Below are 16539 nucleotides of genomic sequence, written 5' to 3'. Positions count from 1 at the left end.
ACATGAAATGAAATCTAATTCCCTTATTCTGTAGAGTCCTATCATCCAGGCAAAACATATATCTTGGTGGTAATAGTAGTAATCACAGTAACAATAAATAGAATAAAAATAGCTAGTATTTTGTCTATACTTCTTACGTACCAAGTTCAAAAAGTGCATTTTGGCCTCACCGCAATCATGAGAGATCAATTTAGCAGGTATCCTCATTTCACAAAGGCAGACACAGCAGCATAACAAAGAAGCCTGGACTCAATCTAGCTCAAAAGCCTGTGCCTTTAATCAATATGCTATAAGACCCCTTTTTTTGCTAAACAATGTGACATTTAGGTAAGGAATATAGTGAGTGGCATGTCAGTGCTTGATAAATCAATCATTCTCTACCCTCTTACAGATTAGAATCAAATAGCAAAGAATGGAAAATGATTACATAGTGTCATACAGACGAATAATGTCAGAAGTCAATGGATAGTAATACTTGCAATGTTTATCAATACTTTGAGGCTTGAAGGACACTTCTCACCTAAACTGGGTTCACAGGATGGCTTTGAGAAGGTGGGCAAGGCCATGAAAAAGGAGTTCTGAGAAGGCAAACACACAGCCTAGTAAGCTTCGTCTGTTGATTTGCTTCATTCCACATCCAGAAAGGAGAAACAATAAAGACTACCCAAGAAATATTTTCCTCTCTCTCTCTGGTGGAGTCAACCAAAAGGTTTCCATAGACAATCAAATGTGTTTCAAGACCAGATGTTGGCTAGATTTTCACATGGAATATATTTATTCTTTTGATGAGGAAATTAAGAAGGAAGTGTTTATTGTTCTCTGTGGCTGAAACCCTATTGTATAGCTTTGCACCTACTACAGCCTCATTAAGAATTTGTTGAGCAAGATGAAATAAATCTAAAAGTGAGATTAACTTTAATAATTACATTAAAAGGATGTCACTATTGAAAGATATTTACTCCATTTCTTTCACTGATTTAAATAACCTAATATTCAACAAGTTTTATGTGCTGATAGTTTTAGACTCCGCTTTGTTTCATCTGGGATGTAAGAGGTGTAAATATGTCTGCTAAGTCATGGTTTAAGGACATTGTTAGGATCGATGTCAGCTCATCAGACTCTCTAACCACTAGTGTTTCATAGTAGACACTAACAGGAAGTGAGCTTTGAGAGGAGATTAAACAGTGTTATTAGAAAGTGTGTATTCATTATGTTCTGAGTTTCCGAAGTGCAATGACATTTGGCTATTTATAGGAAATAAGGTTGATCTCAGGACGCATTAGTTTGATCCTGACTCTCTTTGAATTTGTTATGTGAATTCCCTACTATCCTTAATCCCAATAATCTCTGTCTATGTTAATCATAATATGACCTTAATATAGGTGCTTAAGCTCTGCCATGATATTAACACCAAGTTTTCCATTTTTTGACAGTGTTATTTTTAGTATATGTCCTGAGAGTTATTAACTAAGTTTCACTTGTTTGAAATTTCACTGAAATCATGGAGTAAAGTCAAGCTATAACTTGTCACCAAAGGAATTAGTAGAGTTGAATAAGAGATTTAGTTTCATGGAGTCTATTTATTTTTATGCCATTTTGTACTGTCATTTTGAAACTGTGACTACCTGAGGTATTAAAGTTAAGCCAGAATACACTACTGCTCCTCTTCAAACTTCTTCTAGAAGCATGCCTCTGAAATTCAAAAGAGGTCCAAATATCTGTAGAAACAGCTTTTGGAATGCAAGGCTTACATTTCAGACATCTCCAAATGTAATCCTACTGCTGTATTATTTAATGGGGTATGGAATATGCGTAAAGGTTTAAAAACACAATTTCACATTTACAGTTGTGTTCATATGTGCTGGTTATCACGTGTTCTGAGTCTGATTACATAAATATAACAGTAATCAAGAATCCTTCAGAAGATGTAACTTTTAAAACAATTTATACTTTAAAGTACTTAAACTCGTGTATATAACATACACAAAGTAAAATTACACAGGTTCTGAGAATGAAAATTCAGATCTGTTAGTACATGCAGACATGCATACACACACAAAACACATCTTATTCCAGCTTCCAATTTTGTTTTAAAGATATAGTTACAGGTATTTGAGTAGAGAAAGAGAAAAGGATGGGCAGTTATTTTTCTTTTAGGGACATGTACAAAACACAAATCACAACAAAAACTATAGATTGAGAGCATATTATGTGAATTACCTGGGAAGATGTCTCACATGGGTTCATGAGTATAAAGTCTACACGACTGGGTGTTCTTTACAGCATGATACTGAATTCTCCACCTCCACATCACCAGGGTATAGAACAGTAACTGATTCATACATTTACTCATTCCTTCAGTCCACAAATACTGTGTTAGTAACAATTGTGTATCAATCATTGAAATATGGCCAAGAATGTAGTTCTAAAAATTCCCTCCTGGCCTTTTTCCTCTTTCATTTTTTCTGCGTTTTGCTGGCATAAGTTGCCAGTCATAAGGTCAGGCCCATGAGCGATAGCACAACAGGCTGCGCTGCTACTTACTGATACAGGATTCAAGTGAGGAAAGACGGGTGTCAATATTGTGGCAGAACAATTACTGTAGTAGTGATTTTCTTATTTGGCTACTTTTCAGAGATAATCTAGATTTTAATCTCTGACATCTGAGTCTGATTAATTAATACCATATGACAATAATACGACAACTCTTACAAATTTGTGATCATTCTCTATTTTGATTGGCATTTACCTATATGAACACTTCGTAAGATGAATTACTCATGATCCTGGGAGATATGCTAATAAATCCAGTGATACATAACTTGCATTAAGGAACATAATCGATTTATATCAATGTGTGGATTCAAGTCTGCCTTTAAACCTCAGAGCATTGTGACTTATACTTGTTTTTTTTTTTCAGTTATATCTGAATACAGTTGTTAATACAAGTATTAGCTGAGATCAAGGGTATATATTTATATAGGCTATTTTATATGTAGATAATATGAATTCAATAATTGATAAGTAATTTGAAGCAACATTAGTACATCTATCTTTTATCAGCTATTCATCCTTCTACCACTATATGCATCCATTTATCTTTTTGTCCAGCATCTAAGCCATAGTTGAACTAAAAATCTATTTAACCTATGCTGAAGCTGTGTCTTTTATTCAACTGTGGTTAGGATGCATAAACAGCCCTTTACTATATTTCATAAATATTAAAAATATTCTGAAATAAACAAAGAAAATTATTTTCAAACTTAAAATCATATTTTGCTATGTTTCTATAGCAAAATTAAAATTAATATGCATGAAAGAATTAGATTTTAAATTTACAAAAATCATCAGACGAGTAGAAATACACATTAACATCATTATATATTAAAGTGACTTGAGGATTACCGTGTTTATGGTAAATGTAAACACGGTTAAGCAGCTTCAATATTTATGATATGAAATGGTGCACATTTAGTTGTAATATAAACTTATTGACATAGTTTTAACTCATTTTGTACAATCCATTCTACATATACCAGTTAATATCTTGTAATATTTAAAAACTGTGTGGTGAGATTTTTAAGATAAATACATGTATGAAACAGGCATAAGATGTAAGATGCAGAAAGATTATTCCTTGTACATCCGAACCTCTGCCATGATGCAACTTTCCGGCAGGTTTATTCACATAACCCCTTATATTCACCATCTCTGTTTCCCACACTGCAGTTCCTATCAGTGTTGTAATAATGATCTGTATACGACAGCAGCGAAATCTTTCAATAGTGAGCTTTGTAGAGTAAACACAAACTTCTTTTCCAGTAGATGACATGTGTTCTCTGTCAACTTTTTCTCCATTGCAGTTTATTATGCTGACATACCTGTTCATGCTGGCCTGGCTGGGAGTGACGGCTTTCACCTCCCTGCCAGTGTACATGTACTTCAATCTGTGGACCATCTGCCGAAATACCACCTTAGTGGAGGGGGCGAATCTCTGCTTGGATCTCCGTCAGTTCGGTAGGTGGATCTCTAGCTGTAAAACAGTACTGCCTCAAAAATATTGTAAATCACTTTGGAACCACCATTACTTCTTCTACCAAAAAGATAAGTGTATCAGAGTGTTCTCTTTTAAGACATTCTTTTTAAATTTAAGTAGGAATTTAAGACTGATTGGAAGTTGATCTCACAACATGAACATACAAACATGGGTATCTGAACAGGCTTTCAGGTTGTATTTCCTTGTTTTGGCAAGTTCTGTGATTTCCCTGTCCTGATTCCTCTACATTTTTCCAGACTCTGTGTGCTGTTGGCATCCTACTTTCATTCTCCTTGATAAGCTACACAAATTGTGAAGTGTAGTATGAAGATACGTTAAGAAATATATACCCTATTGTTTCCTGAAACAGGGCAAAAAAACTTAGTATGTAATAATAACAAAATCAAAGAATGTTAAATAAATCATCGGTCCTATTTGGTTATTTTTATTTAGGGCTAAAACCTTGTGTAATAATAATAGTTTCTTATATGTATATGGGCTTGCAATGTATAGACCTCATTCTAAATAGTTTATGTATATTGACTTGTTTAATTCTCACAACAGTTCTGTATGATGAACACTATTATTAAGTTCCTTATAAATGATGTAGCTGAGGCACAGGAGAGTATGTAGCTTGCCCAAGGTTATACATCTAGAAAGTGCCAAAGCAGGATTCAAACCCAGGCAGGCTAGCTGCCGCATCTGTATTCTTAATTATGTCTGCTGCCTCTCCTATTCAAATAAGTACTGAACTATGAATGTGGAAACAGAGAGTTCAATCTCACCTAACCCATTTGGAATTCTATCCCATAATTTGTAAAAACATGGAAGCTACAGATTTTATAAAAGATGTGCCAATCCACATGCTCAGATGGTTCCCCCCACCCCCACCCCACAGAATATGTATTAAATCTAACCTATTAACATCGGGAATGGCGTTAATGGTTTTCTCTAATCAAGTTTCCTTATGCTTCAGGAAAGTGGTAAACACTTCACTAGTTGGTACTTGCAGGCCTTGTGACTCCATGATATACTATAGATAAATTGGAGGATGCAATGTAACTATTCCATAGCCAACTAGCTGTGTGTTCCAAAACTGTGGCCCACCCTACTATCCTGTCAGACAAAGCTCTCTGGTCCCTTTGTCTAATCCAAATGAAAAGCAGGATGATCTGCTCTGTGGCTGACGTTCTCAGCAAGCAGATAATGTTGGCAATATTGACAGTTCTTCCACAGGGGAGGTTTTAACCTTGGAATCATGTCCCATGTAAACACAGGAAAAGGAAACCTCAGCAACTGCTGCTGGAGGTCACAGGAGAACAGCTGCTTGGATAACCATGGCTCTGACTTCAGTCCCTCCCCTTCAGTGTATACCTTTTATTCTGCTTATCTGAAAATTTTAATTTGGAAAGATTTGACTAGTCTCTCAGAGACAGTTGCCAGGTAAAATACAGGCCACCCAGTTACGTGTGAATTTCAGATAAACAAGCAATATATTTTTTTTAGTACAATATATCCCAGATATTGTATGGGACATACTTATAGTGAGTGTAAAGCATGACTTTGATTAAAGCTTCTCTTGAACCTTAGCACTGTTTACAGCATAGTTATCAAGACTTATTGCAATTAAACTTTTCTCCTGACAATCTTTTACATCAGCTATAAAGGCTTTCTGTTTGCCCTTAACACAGAATCTACTGCCTGGACAGCATTTCTATGCTTTCTAGATAACACGCCCTTAATAAGAATCCTGAATGTACATATACAATCAAGTTATTATCAAGGGGCATCCAGAATAGAAGATGTAAATGCATTAGTACATACATTTACTAATATCATCAAAAAAGTAATTGAGTAGGTAAGAACATACTATAAAGCAATTTCCCTTATGCTGCAAAATTGTCTCATTAGCATCTAGATGGTATCTTTTCTCTTAGGAGACTAAGGTCTTTACATAATGGGGACTCTCACCATATAATGGCTATTATGCCTGCTTAGAATCTACTGTGAATCTCAGTCTTCATCCCATGCATGTGATAAGCATACATACTTCAAACAGATTTAATGGGAAACAGAGGCATTACTTCATATAGTTGAGGAATTTAAGATTTATCATATTAAGGTTAGCTGTATTTTAAAATAAGTCATGAAATCATTTCTACTCACAATTTTAATTTTTAATGCTCTTATAATTATTTCCAAAGTCCTTCAATTATATGTATAGCGATTTAATGACATTGAATGTATTAGGTATTTATCCCAGGAAATTTGTTTCATAAAATGTTAAAACCGATCCCCATAATGTTATCTAGACCCAGGATTTAAAACTGTAGCATCAGGAGTACTGAGTACTGGGGGAGGGGGGGGCGGAGTTACAATATTTAAAAGGGTGATGGAGGAAAGCTTCACCACATAGTTGTCATTGGAAGGAAATGAGGAACTTGAGAATATTCTTAGCAGTGAAAAGATCCAGTGCAAAGTCCCCAGGGTAGTACTATGCCTGGTATCTTTAACAAGCCACACAGAGGCCAGTATGGCTGAAGGGGAGTGTGAGAAAGTAAGGAGAACAGATTGAGATTTAGTCTGAGAGTTCATGGAATGCATACTTAGGAGTGAATTACAGGACATTTAGGGGTTTTCATTCTGAAGAAAGTAGAGGATATTTGCAGATTTGGGCAGAAGGGAAGCCAGAAATCACTTTTGCTATAGAAGGATCACTCTGGCTGTGGTGTGGAAAACAGACTGTGTAGCAAGAGGAGCAGGAGTGCCAGCGAGCACTTGTAGTAATAAGCAAGCCTGAGTGCAGTGTCGGTGGCTCGAACCAGGAGAGTAGCAGGAGAGTAGGGAGAAATGGTCTGTCCTGGATGTATTTTGAAGATAGGGGCAGCAGAATTTCCTGATAGATTGTCTGTGGGGGTTGAGAGAAAAGGATGATTCAAGGAGGAATTTATTTTTTGACTGAGCAAGTGGGAAGATTGCTTTGCTCTCAAATGAGATGAGAAAGCCCAAGAAGTACTTGCTTAGGAGTGAGGCAGGCAAGGGAGGCCTGCAGTGCAGTTCTGAAGATGTTAATTTTTTAGATGTTTATTAGAAATCTGGAGGCATTGAGTAAGAAATTGGATATTGATTTTAGGAGAGAAATATGGAGCTGGCTATACAGTTTTAGGAGTCATCGATTATATTTTAGATTTAAAGCTCTTGAGACTCGATGAGATCAGCAAGGGAGAAAGATGACTGAGGAAAAAACGCTGGGAGCTGCAATGAAAGAGGTCCTGGAAAAGAGGAGGAACTAGGCAAAGAGACTGAGAAGACAATGAGACTAGAAAGACAAAGACAGAAGACTGTAGATTTTGCAAACCAAATGAAGAGATCATGAAGGAAGAGGGAGTCATCACCTGCCTCCAGTTCTGCTGACTAGCAAGTTAGATGAGAACTAAGAATTCACCTTTGGTTTTAATAATGTGGAAGTCATTGGTGATCTTTATAGGAAAACTGTCCATGGCAAGTTGGGGCAAAATCTGACCAGAAAGGGTTCAAGTGGAAATGAAAATAAAGGAATTGCAGACCGTGAACACAGGCAATGCTTTTTAGGACTTTTGCTGTAAATGTGAATGAAGAAATGTGTAAGGAAATGCACGTCCAGGTTGGCATTCCATGCGAATGAAGTCTGTCATAGGTCAGGGTGGAGAGATGGGCTTCACCAGGGAGCTTCTTCAGTAACGATAGTTTATTAGACAGATCTTATAGGGATTCCTCCCCCACCCCACCCCTTCTTAGAGCCACCTTGGCAGAAAGGAAAGGTCACTGCAGGTAGGTTATTTTTTAAATGAAATAATTGCACAAACTATTGGCAAAGCAGAATAGCAGCAGCTCTACATAGAGGGAGAGCTGATGTGCACCTCCAACCTAAGAATGTGTGAATATCTACACATATTAAAACTAAATAAATAGCAGCAGGTGCCAAAAGCTTAGGTATTAATTTGCCCAGAAGATGTGATTTTCTCTGTCTCTCTCTCTCTCTCTCCCTCTCTCTCCCTCTCTCTCCCCCCGCCCCGTGTTTGTGTGTGTGTGTGTGTGTGTGTGTGTGTGTAGCACTTCAGTAGTTCTCAAAAACAAAATTAAAGACCCATTTTGGGATGAACTTGATCACTTCTCTAAAATGAGATCTGTAGTAGTGCATCACCTTTGTGCTGTTAAAAATGCAATAGTCCTGGCAAACATTCGTAGGTTTTGATTTAACAATTCTTTGTTGGAGTCTAAAATGCATTATTTTTTATAGTAACCCAGGTGATCCTGATGCAGTTGGTCTATAAACCAATTGGACTAAGGGCAAATATGAGTTAAATTATAGCTTTTTATTTCCCCTTAAGAATAACACTGTTTTCAGTGTTAGCAGAGAAAAGTTTCTCTTTGGGGAAATATGATTTTATAGACTAACAGAAGCTTTGTGCCAGCAGAATGAGTTTAGATCCAGACTTCAGAACAGTCTGGGACAGAGCTGTGAAAATAATTGTGATGCCTACACCATTATGTTAATGGACCAAACCAATGAACTAGCTATAGTTGAATCTCAACATTCTGGTGGCTAGATTCAATGGAATTCAGATTGAAAATGTTTTACATTGCTTGTTTTTATCTTCTACTCATAATTCTACTCATAATTATTATCTAGCAATGAAAGCTGTAGAAGAAGTTTTTTATTATAATATAACATAAAATGGAATTTGCTTAGATTTTTATCAGAAGAAGTTTCTTTTTTCTCTCTCTGGGCTCTTGAAAACATTTATAGTGCTAAACTAATTTTCTACATGTTGTAGGGATTGTGACAATTGGAGAAGAAAAGAAAATTTGTACTGTCTCTGAGAATTTCCTGAGGATGTGTGAATCCACTGAAGTGAGTATTTTTACAGCCTTCAATTTTGTCAGAATTTTAGCTTCACTTTGTTATTTGGAGAATATATAATTAAATCTATATTGAATTTTCCCCTTTTTTCAGAGGCAATTTTACTTGCAGTGATGTTATTCAGGGGGACTAGAAAATAAACATGAATGAGATGCTTTGCATGTTTCAATAAAAATTATAATACATATTTTATTTTTTCTAGAAACTACTGTTTCAATGGAAGTTGAAAAACAATTATATTTAAAGAAATAATATAGTCTTATATTGTTATAAGATTACTGAAAACCATCATTATTAATCACGATCTCATCTTTCTAATGAAATCATGTTAAAATGATGCTGTTGCAAAGATTCAAATGATTTGCAAGAGAAAAGATATTGTAGTAATGTTTTTGGAGTACGTGACTTATCACAGGGTCACTTCTGTTAAAGATGTGCAGTTTTTATTCATAAGCATCAGGTGGCTTGATCTCTCTTCTCTTTGCAACCTTGACACACGTTTGGTTCTCTGGTTTCTTTTGCAGCTGAACATGACCTTCCACTTGTTTATTGTGGCACTTGCTGGAGCTGGGGCGGCAGTTATTGCTATGGTAAGACCTCAAGGCCCTGAGGCTTGGTTTTTCGACTTGAATTACAAAGCTATTTGCTTGTAGAGATGATCATTTATCTCTAATATCTGAAGTCCCTATGAATCATATTTAATTTAATATCAGTAAAAAAAGGGGGGGAAACGATGGGCAAATAAATAAGTGAAAAACAGGCTTAACCTAAAGAAATAGTATCATTACAACAGAGATAATATTTGGTAATTAGTTTAAGGATTACAACACTCAATAATATGGTAACTAACAAAAATAAATAAATTCATTAGCGTTTAGATATTACATTACTATTAACATAAAAATCAACTCTGGAGCATATGTGTATGCATCAGTGTGATAGTCTAAGTAATATGATCAATTCCTTAACTTACATTATCCTTTTTTTCTCCTTAAATAAGAACATAAAAAAGCCATAATGAGTCACTTATGAAAAAAGGATTAATTTTCTTAAAATAAATCTCAGTAGTTTCACATCATGTCTTCTATGTCTAATATCTAACTTTCTTCAGAAATATTAAGAACAAGTTTTTAAATTCGGGCTTTTAGCAAGTTTGGAAGACCTACGATGTGTCAAATCCTGTCTCCTGCTTTGTAACTCACCACAAATTCCAGTTTCTCACTGGAATACCGAATATCAACAATAAATAAATACTCTGAACATCAGTAGTAGATTTTGCAGCCAAGGTCTTCAGTCCTTATTTTCGTATCCTAGAATCTAAGTAGCACAGGACTCTGTAAGTGTCCTAGTAACTTCACCAATGTTATAGCCAATTCAATATGTAAAAATGATTAATTAATTTAGATTTGATTCCTTTCCTGTGGTGCCAGTACATCGTTTAATATGTTGGTGCAAAGAAGACCTTTTAAAAAATATTTTATCTTTTGTCAAAGATTAAAAATAAGAATGAAGAGACAATGCTAATGTGCTAATGAGCCGTTTCAGACCAGTTATTTTTAGGGACTTCATCACACTTTTGTGTTAAGATATGCTTTGGTTTTTTTAAAAATTATTTTTTAAAATATCTATCAAAACCGATTGTGTCAGTGCTAAAGTGAGTTTTCAGATATTTTGTTAATTTTATATCATGTTAATTGTTTCACATTTTAGATTTAGTGTAGAAACCTCTAGTAGGAATTTCATTTCAGAATATGAGATGCTTAATAAGATTGTTGATTAATTGATTAATTGGAGGGAACGCAATAAAACAATAAGCAAAGATCTTATGTTATCGACCTAAACTCAAAGCTAAAATATGCCCTGGATAAGCATTCACATGTTCTGAGCAGTGATGTTCCAAACATGCATGATTCTAGCAGCCCCTGGCCTGGCTGTCAGAAAAGAGGAAACAACTGTTTATTTGTGTTCACAGACACATTCCTGTGCGATGGATAATTTTTAGGAACTTGTGTATGTTCAAGCATATACACCCATAAATAAGAGGTCTGTCAAAGTACTTTCTGCAAAGGGGTGTATAATAAAGCTTTTGTTTGCATTTATAACATATATATGTATGTAAAATGCCTTACATTAGTGAAAAGTACCTATCTAAATGAATAATGTCATTTAAATGTCCTTAAAAATGCCTACTCTGAAATGATTCTGTTATCAAAAAATTTTAAGATAAAGGAAATTTAGATGCTCTGTATTTCTTAAAGAATCTATGCTTTGCCTAGCTTTACATATCAAGTTATAAATAAATTTTATTTCAAACAGAGAAACTTTAGGAGATTATTTTTTTAAGTACTAAGCATCTTTTTGGGTATCTAAATATACACAAAGCATAAATTCTTTAAGAAATACATAACATCTCATTAATTGGTTTTGGTAATAGTTTAGGTCTTAGAAGACAAGGATAATACTGTTGCAGAAAGGTTGCAAAATCAGAACGACAAGAAACCAAGCACCACTAGGAAAGTTGGAGAACTCAGGCTTTTATGCTGGCAGTCCCAAAAGAGCTAGTGCTCTGAGGATCTGAGCCTCAAGCTCAGAGGCAGCCTTGTTTTTATAGGGCTTATCTGTGCAGTTACATTTGGCCAGTTGATGTGGTCCGATTGGTTAATTTGTCCTCAGGCAGTTACAAAGAGTTACAAAGCAGGAGATTTTCAGACAGGAACTCAGGCAATACATCTGTTATCTAGATAGAGCAAGCAAAAGGGAGAATGAGTCTTTTAGTTAATTTTGAGGTCACCATGCCCTTAGGTCTATGGAGCAAGCATATTTACAGAAGCAGAACAAAGAGCCGATTATAAGGTTAGCCTTTTGACTGGAAAATTCCTCTTCAATGTAACTATTGCTACTGTTCCTGGTACTAATGCTACTACCAGTATTACTGCTATTAGTTATTATCTCTTTAAAACTTACTCTGTTGAAAGCACTATCAACTGCTTCATGTAGATGAATACATTCAATAAGCATAATACAGTAACTGTCATGAGTTCATTAACCTCATCATGAACTCATTTGACACCATATGGCTACCATCGTTATTTCCATAAGATAGATGAGAAAAATGAGATGAATTCTATTCTACCAAAGTATTTACAGCATTGTCTGTAATTTAAGGCAAGGCTTATAAGAACTTCAAACTAACATGCACGCCATTGCATTATTTTTTAGAAATGTTAGGAAGTTCTATAGGCTAACAAAATTAGTCAACTTAGCATTGCACCAGTTTTCAGAGATCGCTATTAACCTGCGGAGGGACAGTAACAAGTTTGGCAGCTTGTGTTTCTCTAAGGCCAGAGGAAACATTTGAAGACCACTATAAAGCACCAGTGTCTGAACTAGAGTGACACTGAAGTTGAAATATGAAGACATACATATTTAATAATAACTTAAGGGTGATATCTCCTTAGACTTTAAGGGAAAGTTTTTGAACATCTAAAAATATATTTATTCATGTGGCAAATATTCTTAATACCTACTACTTGCTAAGTACTATCCACAGCATTTGATATTTTCACAACAAAAATATACCACATAAATTTGGTTATATAAGAATTATTCAAGCCACATATATACAGTGATTAAGCTTTCACTATAAGAATGCCATGAAAAACAAGAATATAACTCACAGCTCCTGCTTACATGTGGCTTATTATTTTCATTAAACAAAATGCAAAATTTCAGAGGAAATGGAACGTTCTGAAAATAGCTTGTTGTATGCTATTAATTGGTATGCATCTTTTTTTCTACATTGTTGTGTCAAAATTGTTTTATTAATTTTTTCTACTGTTTGTTGACTATCTTAATGTACCATAATAGTCACCATTTAGGATTGGCTTTGCATTCTTTATGTACTTTTCTAGAACCAGCCTACTGCCTGTCTTTCAAAGTACTTGACTAATCAAAATTTTAGTGTTCTATTTTACTAAATTGTGGATAAATTATTGTCTACCTTTTAAAACTCAGAGAAAGTAAATAACTGACAACTTAGTTTCCCTTTCCTGTTCATCCATTGAAATCCATCATTTGGAAAACTGCTTTCTCTCTCTTATGGACCAAGGAGAGAAAGAAAAAAAAACAAATAAGTGATCTCACTACTGAGTCATTCAGGTCAAATCAGGATCTTCATTACTTGAGTAACTTCATCACTCTAGACACATCAAGAACTTCCTTTTTGAACATGGCACTATTCTATCTATTGTGAGTGTCTATAAATATACAAAATTCATATGATACAATACTTGCTTGTTTGTAGTTTGAATCTAAAGGAAACTGCAAATTTCACTGTGTAGAAAATTAACTGGATAATTAAATCCAGTTAATTTGGAGTTTCTGTGATTCCTCTTGTTATTTCACAGTGAATAATATATCTTCCCATTAATTCGAGTTGACTAGACTTAAATTGTATATAAGACTATTTTCTGATTATGGATTAGAAAACGGGTACATGGACATGAAATGTATAGTCTTATGGTTCGGGTAAATGAGGGCAGAATGAACAGGAAACACCACATAAAGATTAAGAATCAGTCTTGGATACTTCAAAGTTGGAAAAGAAGAAAAAGAGATACTGAAAAGACAGGGAGCCAAGAAGATAATGTCCTATAGTTGGAGGACTGAGTGAAGAATATATTTTATTTATATCATTTCTATTACCACAGAAATTCTGGTTCCATTATATTAATGAACAGATCTTATCTAAGTATACAATTTGAGTATTTGTTTCCCGATAGCAAAGGGTAATGAGATGCTGTACGGACTTCCCATATAAATTATTTTTGTCTTTAACTAGGTTCACTACCTTATGGTTCTGTCTGCCAATTGGGCATATGTGAAAGATGCCTGCCGGATGCAGAAGTATGAGGACATCAAGTCAAAGGAGGAGCAAGAGCTTCATGACATCCACTCTACTCGCTCCAAAGAGCGGCTCAACGCATACACATAAATAAAACCTTCCCGTCCTTCTACCATCCAGATGCATTGGTGTTTAACTAAGGGCCATCCAACCATCCAACCTTTTGAAAAGTAAAATAAAAGTGCTTCTCATCAATGATATAGAGGGTGACTTATGAATCACCTGACTACAATTCTTTGTTGTTTAGCACTTAATTTCCTAATTTGTAAAATTGGTGTAATCAGATATCTTCTACAAGCTCCTATCTAGTCTTTTTCTTTTCTAAATTTCTCAAACTCATTTAATAATTCTGTAAGATCAATGATACTAACATTGTCAAATGCAGAGATTAATTTGATTTTTAACCACTTCTCATGTGTGTTATACATAACACCTTTTGCATTATTTCTTATGTTTTGAAAAGAAAAACAGCTTTTTATACTTTTTAGTTTTGATTTCGGTAACTAGTTTAACTACAGGTAGCCTTCAAAGGGACCATTGTACATTATGAACAATAGACAGAGATGATATCATGATGACTCTTCTTGAAATATGGAAATCTTGTGTGAAGATCAGCGGCCCCATTACCATAGGCCGTAGTTCATGTTTTCATCCATCTAAGGTGCAATTTCTAAATTTGTAAGAGTAGGTTAAAAAAAAAGTGCTTCTTATCTTTGTTAACATTGTATTTTTTCTTGATGTATCGAAGAGGTATTTCCCTCTGATTCCTCATGTTTATGTTGTGAGCATGTAGAAACAGTAATGCTAATGCATGGCTAGTTGCCTTTTTAAGATTGTGACACCGGGCTTACCTTTTAAAGTTTAGTATAGAGAGAATTTTAATGGAAATAACTACTGTAGACTATCAGAAAATGATCTCTTCGTGATTTAAGCAGTGGCTGGACTGGAACTTTTAATATGCTAATGTGGAACATTAATTACCTTTATGAAGGTGGAATATGAAAAATAAGCACACTAACCCCTCAGAAGTTGTTTTACCTACTTTAAAAAGTTTTAATGGATTGCACCTCTGTAAACTATCCCTCAAATGTGTATTATATATTTGAAAAGGCTTCCATTAATATAATAGCTTTGCTTGCAGCCTTCCAATCTATGTTGGTTTACCTGTAGTGTTTTTTAAAGTGTGGTCAGAGGCCACTATACAATGTATCCTTTCGAAGTGTAGTGGTATATCTGTGTTTTTATTTCTAGTAAGTCATTTTAACCAAATGTTCATTCATATTCATTTACAAGAAGTACCTATATCAAAGGAATAAAAAAAAGCAATCAGTATTATTGGACCAAATTTGGTGTTTGTTTTAACCTGACTCTTCTTTTGATTATTTCTAATGCTACAAGAATGCTGTAAAGTGTCTTTTAAAATGATGTCACCTGACAAGACATTTTTGTCAGTGTATAAAAACTAGGTAGTATTGTGCACTGATTTGACCATTGTGAAATCTTTTCTCAGTGTAAGTGCATTTCTAATAAAATTTATTGAGTGAAACAATCTTTGTACAACGACTAGTCATGCATCATCCATAATTTTACAAGTTCTTGTAGTATGTAGGGATATTACTAGGGTTCTCTGTGGCATGATAATGCATCTGTAGTATTATTTAATTAATTTGGGGTTTTGCTTTTTTTTTAGATTATCTTACTGGGTCAACATTTTTCTGATATATGCAGTATTACATATATTCAGCAAAAGTATTAATGGGCTTCTTTAAATTCTATATGATAGTGTTTCAGTTCTGTGTCTTAACAGTTTGTGATGATTTTTAAAACTGTCTTTTAAACTTATGTAATGATGTTGACGCTTTTGCCTTTTTTTTTTCTGGTATTAGAGTTTGTATTTTCACAAAAGAGTGCTTTGTAGCAGGCATTACAAATAATCTGTTTTGTACATAAATGTGCCAACAGCTTGATGGTGGCGTTTTTGAAATGTAGAACAAAGTGCTTGCAAACTGTAATAAATATACTTGTGTACTTTGTGTACTTATTATTAGTTTCTGCAGTGTTTTTTTTTTTTTCTTGTTTTGTTTATTCCTCTTTCTTATGTGTGTGCATTCTTTTCAAATGCAATAGGCGCTGTCTCCTTTGGATCGTTATTACCTCAGTTGAGCTGACCTAACACTTCAAAATTTAGTGAAAATTCTCTGCATGAACATACAGTATGGGAATGAATGCTGACGAGGTGGGAGAAGGCAAAGGGTAAAAGACTTTAGAGGTCATTTCATTTAATAAATGATCACAATTCCCAAATTATGCTGTTTCTTTGCCCAATTTTTATTGTTTTGTGTTTCCTTTAGTGCTGCATAAACAAACAGAAACAAAAAAGACTAATGCAATTCAGAAGAAAAACTGATTTCTTGGTTCGCTTCAAAATATCAAGGTGAGAGCAATGAAATGAAAAAAAATATTTTCTAGATTTTTTTGTTTATATCAGATGTAATTTCTTCTGGCCAAACTAGAAGTGATGTCGATTTAAAAATAATAAAATAGTTATCGATAATAATCTTATTTTTCATAAGGCCTAAGGATTTGTATTAGTCTTTAATTATTTATGTATTAGTATAAGTGGTAACTTGGAAATTTCATGGACTTAGGTTACAAATATCTACAATAATTATAAGTAGATCTGGACAAAATGTCTTA

General features: G+C 34.5%; 1 protein-coding gene across 2 annotated transcripts in view; it reads left to right on the top strand.

Annotated features, from left to right (window-relative positions):
* The window catches only part of GPM6A (glycoprotein M6A), a 242296-nt gene extending 226406 nt beyond the window's left edge, over positions 1 to 15890 (top strand). The window contains exons 5-8 of one of the 2 annotated variants that reach the window (XM_039846516.1): positions 3864 to 4017; positions 8854 to 8930; positions 9464 to 9529; positions 13780 to 15890. In XM_039846516.1, coding sequence (XP_039702450.1) covers positions 3864 to 4017; positions 8854 to 8930; positions 9464 to 9529; positions 13780 to 13932 — 450 coding nt within the window. In that variant the 3' untranslated portion in view covers positions 13933 to 15890. The remainder of the gene's footprint in view (positions 1 to 3863; positions 4018 to 8853; positions 8931 to 9463; positions 9530 to 13779) is intronic. The other variant, XM_039846517.1, reaches the window with a different exon arrangement.
* Positions 15891 to 16539: the final 649 nt, after the last annotated feature.

Source organism: Pteropus medius, unplaced genomic scaffold, assembly GCF_902729225.1.
Source record: "Pteropus medius unplaced genomic scaffold, Ma_sr-lr_union100, whole genome shotgun sequence".
Taxonomy (NCBI): domain Eukaryota; kingdom Metazoa; phylum Chordata; class Mammalia; order Chiroptera; family Pteropodidae; genus Pteropus; species Pteropus medius.
This window is presented reverse-complemented; position numbering and strand designations above follow the sequence as displayed.